The sequence below is a fragment of the Ranitomeya variabilis genome, chromosome 5, assembly GCF_051348905.1.
Source record: "Ranitomeya variabilis isolate aRanVar5 chromosome 5, aRanVar5.hap1, whole genome shotgun sequence".
NCBI lineage: Eukaryota > Metazoa > Chordata > Amphibia > Anura > Dendrobatidae > Ranitomeya > Ranitomeya variabilis.
The window spans coordinates 562,544,196-562,551,339 of NC_135236.1; the positions used below are offsets into that span (position 1 = coordinate 562,544,196).

Genomic DNA, 7,144 nt, shown 5'->3' on the forward strand with positions numbered 1-7,144 from the left:
CAGTCTGAAGAGAGAGAAGTCGATTATCGACAGAGGCCATAAAATTCAAAATATGGGACTGAGTGTCCCGTTGTTGACTTAACTCTTGCTGAAGAGCCGCCAACTGAGTAGCGTTACCAGGGTCGGTAGACTGTAACGTCGCGAGACGAGACTCCATGTTCTTGAGAAAGGACATGATTCTAGTCTAGTTCTCCCACAAAAAAAGTAACTCCTTTTGAGTGGCAGAGACACCAGCGGGGTCCATGGCCTGGTTATACTGTTATGCTGTAAGAATCAGGCTGCACTCAGATGTCAACCGAGTGCAGTCCTATTGTGAGTGTGACGATTCAAAGAGAGAAAAACGGAAAGTGGACCCTCTAGACCGCGACGACGAACCCCTCATGGACGAGCTGACCAGATAGACCACCCCCTATACAGGGAGAGTTAGGGGCAGGCCCGTGAGGGACTATCGCCACGGAAGCTGGAGGACCAGGACAGGAGAAGACCAAGAAGAGGCGGAGATAGTAGGACCACAGGATAGGTGAGTACTGCAGAGACACAGGACTGGTGGGTAAACTGCAGCAGTGCAGGAACTGGCGGAGGAACTGAGGGAACGCAGAGGCTAGCAGGATACAGGAAAGACAGGATAAACCCAAAGTCAGAGGGAAAATGAACTTCACAGAGACTAAGAGCGGCCAGGAACACCTGAAGGAACAAATGATAACCAAGCACAGAGGGACGGCAGGAAGCAGTTTAAATACCTAAAGGCAGGGTAGCACTTCCGAGTAACAGACCTCCAGAACCATAGAGAGGACAATAAGGAGGACCGACTTCCTATACTAGTCCTCCAGGACCATAGAGGAGACGAAGAGGAGAGCTGACAGAAGATCAGAAATGCACACGCGCAGCACTGAACCTGGTAAGCGCGCGCACGAGAAGCAGAGGCCAGGAGCGAGTGAGGAGGCGGCAGCAGCGGTATGATAGATGGAACCTTCACCAAATTTTACTGTGGGTAGCAAGTGTTTTTCTTGGAATGCTGTGTTTTTTTGCCGCCATGCATAACGCCTTTTTGTATGACCGAACAACTCAATCTTGGTTTCATCAGTCCACAGGACCTTCTTCCAAAAAGAAACTGGCTGCTCCAAATGTTCTTTTGCATACCTCAGCCGACTCTGTTTGTGGCGTGCTTGCAGAAACGGCTTCTTTCGCATCACTCTCCCATACAGCTTCTCCTTGTGCAAAGTGCGTTGTATAGTTGACCGATGCACAGTGACACCATCTGCAGCAAGTTGATGCTGCAGCTCTCTGGAGGTGGTTTGAGGATTGTCCTTGACTGATCTCACCATTCTTCTTTTCTGCCTTTCTGATGTTTTTCTTGGCCTGCCACTTCTGGCCTTAACAAGAACTGTACCTGTGTTCTTCCATTTCCTTACTATGTTCCTCACAGTGGAAATGGACAGGTTAAATCTCTGAGACAGCTTTTTGTATCCTTCCCCTGAACAACTATGTTGAATAATCTTTGTTTTTAGATCATATGACAGTTGTTTTGAGGAGCCCATGATGCCACTCTTCAGAGGAGATTCAAACAGGAGAACAACTTGCAAGTGGCCACTTTAAGTAGCTTTTCTCATGATTGCATACACCTGGCTATCAAGTTCAAAGCTCAATGAGGTTACAAAACCAAAAAAAGTGCTTTAGTAAGTTAGTAAAAAGTAGGTAGGAGTATTTAAAACAAGAAAATGATAAGAGTGCCCATACTTATGCACCTGTCAAATTTTGTTTGAATGCAGATTGCACATTTTCTGTTAGTACAATAAACCTCATTTCAAGGCAGAAACATTACTGTGTCCAACAGTTATTACATATATGAAACTGAAATAGCTGTTGCAAAAAAAAACTATTTTTTATAAAACATTAAGCTTAAGATTAATAGGGGTGCCCAAACTTTTTCATATAACTGTACTTACATAGACAACCCCTTTAAGAAACAGTTTTCACATTTTTGAAAGGGTTGTCTCGTTTCAAATATTTTTAGCCTGTCAGCTCAGAGATGAAAAAAATAACAAAATGACCTTTTGCTTACCCTCCCCTGGACCAGCAATGTCTCTGCCGCTGCTCTAGTTTTTGTTGATAGGTTGCAGGGGTGATATCACGTGAACAGCACTGCAGCCAATCACTCATAAAAAGCTCAGAGTTTTAAAATTTGTAACTAAGTCCAATGGTTAATAATATTTGACAGGTCGCAGCCTATTTAATGCATGCTAACCTTTTACATATTTTTAATGATTCTGTTTTGTCCCAGGTGAAAGCAGTTCACATCCATAAGGAGATGTTCACTGTACAAAACGGCTTGCTGACTCCCACACTTAAGGCAAAGAGACGTGAACTCAGAGACTTCTTCAAACAAGAGATAGAGGAGCTTTACGCTACAGTTTCTGTGTGACAAAGTGTGGACGGCCAAACTCCCAGTAATATGTCTACTGTCATGCAGAAGTCATACCAATGTCTGGATACTTTCTCTTCCCTTCATTTTGGATTTTATTTCCTTTAACCCAGTCAAAGTGCTTGGAATGCATAAACGCAATGAAAGACGACAAAGGTTTTGTGAAGCCGTTCCTATTTTTCTGTTATGTTACTAGCATGTACTGTACAGCAGCAGCCGACTGAAGGCTATGGCCGATAGTCCAGGACGCCGGCACAGCTTCTAGAAGGACACTTTGTTTTTAAGCACAGAAAATATTTTAGAATTAAACTACAGTTTAACAAGTGCACGAACCATAAAAAGGACAAGACATTCACCTGTTTTCTGGATTGCAAGGGCAGAAGTGTCCTTTTTATATAGCGGTACATATTTGCGCAAGCTGTGTAAAATGTTTAAAAAGATTTCAAGAAATTATTAATTTTCAATAAAATAACTATACTGGTATAATTTACAGACTCACTCACTTTATTTATATGGGTTGTATCCTTTCCAAAAAACGTTTGCCTGCTAGCTCAGGTTTGTTGTGGAAAAACAAATTGCACTGTACTTACTATCCAATATGCAGAGTTGTATCCAGTGCTTGCGTATAGGCTGCAGCGGTGCCATTACGACAATAGTGCTGCAGACAATCACTGAGCTCTGAGATGTAGAATGCACAAGCTGCTGAGCTTAGTGATTGGCTGCAGCACTGTCAATGTGACGTCACCACTGCAGTCAACAAGAGACCCGAGCAGCAATGGGGACACAGTGATAGACATGGGAGGGTAAGTAAAATGTGGTTTAATTTTTTATTATAAACTGTTCCAGCAGGTTTTCTGAAAGGTGATAACTGCTTTAAAGTTTTACATTTTAGCTTGTTGAATTTTCAATACATTGATATGGAAAAATAAAAATGAGATATAATTAACTCCTTTGTAATTGGGATATTTTCTGATTTCAATTTTTTTACTCCCATTTTTCCAAGAGCTGTAACTTGCTTTTTTTACTGTCAACATAGCTTGAATAACTAATAAGATTTCTTTAAAGGGAACCTGTCACTCCCCCAGGTGTTTGTAACTAAAAGAGCCATCTTGTGCAGCACTAAGGCTGCATTTGGACAAGGTGGCTCTTTTAGTTATGCTCCTTGCACACGCCGAAATAAACACTTATAAAATGTGCCCTCTCATACCGTGAAACCGTCCGGGAGGCGGGACTTTCCTTCCTAATCAGACGCAGCACAGCCATCATTCATACCCCCTTGGCGCCGGGCGCTGCCTCCTCAGCATTGTTTGAATCTGTCCCGGAGCCTGCGCTGTTATGTTATCCCTTGGGCATGCACAGTTAGCGCTGCCCGTCTTCTGACATCATTTGTTGTCAGGTTGGCTGCGCCTGTGCGGCCGCCCTGCCCGAGATTCTGCCCCGCAGTGTCTTCTGATTTATTCACACTGCGGGGCTGGGATTCATGGGCATGCGCAGTGCATATCTTCGCCTCTCACTCATCTCCCTCCGCCTTCTTCAGCGTCAGCTGATCCCTAATCGCATGCCACGGCCGTGACGCCGCACAGTCTGAAGAAGGCGGAGGTAGATGAGTGAGAGGCGAAGATATGCACTGCGCATGCTCATAAATCCCAGCCCCGCAGTGTGTTGGCTGTAGGGACCTGTCCCCACCTTGATGACGACTCTCCATCTCCTTCTCCTCCTTCTGTTCCTCCTCATTACCTCCTCAGCCCATCCACATAGTACAGACAAACCTTGTGTGGGTACTAGTCTCTGTTGCTAGCAACCAGGTCCTGCTCCATCTCTTTATTGTTACCCAATACGCGCTGAACAGATAAGATGACACAGATGCCTTCGCAATCTGACAGATTTGGAGTGATACTGCAAGGAATAGTGGGCAAAGATCACTGATTTTTCAATAGAAAAGGTGTAGTAATAATTATGGTTCACAGGCCACACATTAAAAACACTATTTATTGCTGTTCATTAAAAAACTTAAATGTTCAAATGTAAACCCATCCCAAGAAAAAAAATGTTATACTGCTCAAAGTGATAGAATAAAAAATATTGGGTGGTCAGGAGTAAGGGACAATCACCCAGTTCTGTCTACACCCCTACCTGTCAGTAAAGGTTGGCACCCTCTTGAAATGTAAATGGCGCCCCCTCTCCCCGTCAGCTAGCCCTAAAGCTTCCTATAAGACCACTCAATGAAACTCAAATTTCAATTCTATAGATGAGGACTAGAATCAGACTCCAATACACCTATATGCAATGATAGCAAGTAGTCTATACGTGCAGTGTGCTGGAAAAGGACTTGCATTCTATATATACTGTTGGCAGATATGCAACAGATACAGACTTATTTGTGTGCAGGAGGAGTTTACACTTTTCTGACAGTAGATGGCGATGTTACTGTTATATGCTTAGATGAATGTAATGCATATACTTGTTGTACTTTGGTTTTACTTTCTCTCTGGTTAAAGGTCCTTAGACGTCCTGTTATGTGGTATTAAAAAGCTGATGCATGTACCTCATGTTCTGTGTAGATAAAAGTTGAATTACCCCATATAATCTACTCTCACAAGTTTCTTATGCGACCAAACTATGCAACATATGCAAAACTGTTAGGCTATGTGCACACGTTGCGGATTGGGGTGCAGAATTTTCTGTACAAAATCTGCATCTCCTGGCAGAAAACGCAGGTGCAGATTTGATGCGTTTTTTATGTGGATTTTGTGCATTTTTGTTGCGGATTTTGTGCGGATTTCATGCGTTTTTTACCTCTGCAGATTTCTATAATGGAAGGGGTCAGAAATGCTGCAGATCCGCACAAAAGAAGTGACATGCTTCTTCTTGCAATCCGCTGAGTTTTCAATGTGGAATTTTCCGCACCATTAGCACAGCATTTTTTTTTTCGCATTTTTTTCTTACTGATTTACATTGTACTGTAAATCCCTTTGTGGATCTGCAGCGTTTCTGTGTGGAAAAAAACGCTGCGGATCCGCAGTAAATCCGCAACGTGTGCACATACCCTTAGACAGGGAAGAACACATACTCAATAGTCATACATTTATCGCTAACAATGGTCCGAACAAACCAAACTTATTTTTAACCAAATATGTTGTCACAGTGACCCCGAAATATCTATATGGCAAAAAGTAAGATAAACCCATATTTTTACAAACAGAATAGATTTAAAGAACACACAAAATTGTATAGTGTACTAAAGACATCAATAAGTGATTGGACAAAATATGCTTCACCTAATGATGTATGAAGTAAGCTTGACTCTTAATAATGTACACTGCTCAAAAAAATAAAGGGAACACTTAAACAACAGAATATAACTCCGAGTAAATCAAACTTCTGTGAAATCAAACTGTCCACTTAGGAAGCAACACTGTTTGACTATCAATTTAACATGCTGTTGTGCAAATGGCATAGACAACAGATGGAAATGATGGGCAATTATCAAGATGCACTCAATAAAGGAGTGGTTCTGCAGGTGGGGACCACAGACCACATCTCAGTGCCAATGCTTTCTGGCTGATCTTTTGGTCACTTTTGAATGTTGGCTGTGCTTTCACACTCGTGGTAGCATGAGACGGACTCTACAACCAACACAAGTGGCTCAGGTAGTGCGGCTCATCCAGGATGGCACATCAATGCGAGCTGTGGCAAGAAGGTTTGCTGTCTGTCAGCGTAGTGTCCAGAACCTAGCGGCGATACCAGGAGACATGGAGGGGCCATAGGAGGGCAACAATCCAGCAGCAGGTCCACTACCTCAGCCTTTGTGCAAGGAGGAAAAGGAGGAGCACTGCCAGAGCCCTGCAAAATGACCTCCAGCAGGCCACAAATGTGCATGTGTCTGAACAAACGGTTAGAAACCGACTCCATGAGGATGGTCTGAGTGCCCGGCGTCCACAGATGGGGGTTGTGCTCACAGCCGTGCAGGATGCTTGGCATTTGCCAGAGAACACCAGGATTGGCAAATTCACCACTGGCGCCCTGTGCTCTTCACAGATGAAAGCAGGTTCACACTGATCACATGTGACAGACATGACAGAGTCTGAAGACGCCATGGAGAGCGATCTGCTGCCTGCAACATCCTTCAGCATGACCAGTTTGGCAGTGGGTCAGTAATGGTGTGGGGTGGCATTTCTTTGGAGGGCCGCACAGCCCTCCATGTGCTCACCAGAGGTAGCCTGACTGCCATTAGGTACCGAGATTTAGATACTCAGACCCCTTGTGAGACCATATGCTGCTGCGGTTGGCCCTGGGTTCCTCCTAATGCATGACAATGCCAGAGGGCATTGAAGGCATTGAAGCTATGGACTGGCCCACCTGTTCCCCAGACCTGAATCCGATTGAACACATCTGGGACATCATGTCTCGCACCATCCACCAACGTCACATTGCACCACAGACTGTCCAGGAGTTGGTGGATGCTTTAGTCCAGGTCAGGGAGGAGATCCCTCAGGAGACCATCTGCCGCCTCATCAGAAGCATGCCCAGATGTTGTAGGGAGGTCATACAGGCACGTGGAGGCCACACGCAATACTGAGCATCATTTTCTTGTCTTTATTGTATTTCCACTAAAGTTGGATCAGCCTGTAACTTCATTTTCCACTTTGATTTTGAGCATCAGTCCAACTCCAGACCTCTGTGGGATATTAGTTGTGATTTACGTTGATCATTTTTAGGTTT

General features: G+C 44.1%; 1 protein-coding gene across 6 annotated transcripts in view; it reads left to right on the forward strand.

The window, feature by feature from the left end:
* Positions 1-2,908, forward strand: part of ACSL6 (acyl-CoA synthetase long chain family member 6) — a 364,139-nt gene extending 361,231 nt beyond the window's left edge. For all 6 annotated transcript variants that reach the window (XM_077265964.1, XM_077265965.1, XM_077265970.1 and 3 more), the window contains one exon: positions 2,282-2,908. In XM_077265964.1, the coding sequence (XP_077122079.1) occupies positions 2,282-2,422 (141 nt within the window). In that variant the 3' untranslated portion in view covers positions 2,423-2,908. The remainder of the gene's footprint in view (positions 1-2,281) is intronic.
* The last annotated feature ends 4,236 nt before the right edge of the window (positions 2,909-7,144 follow it).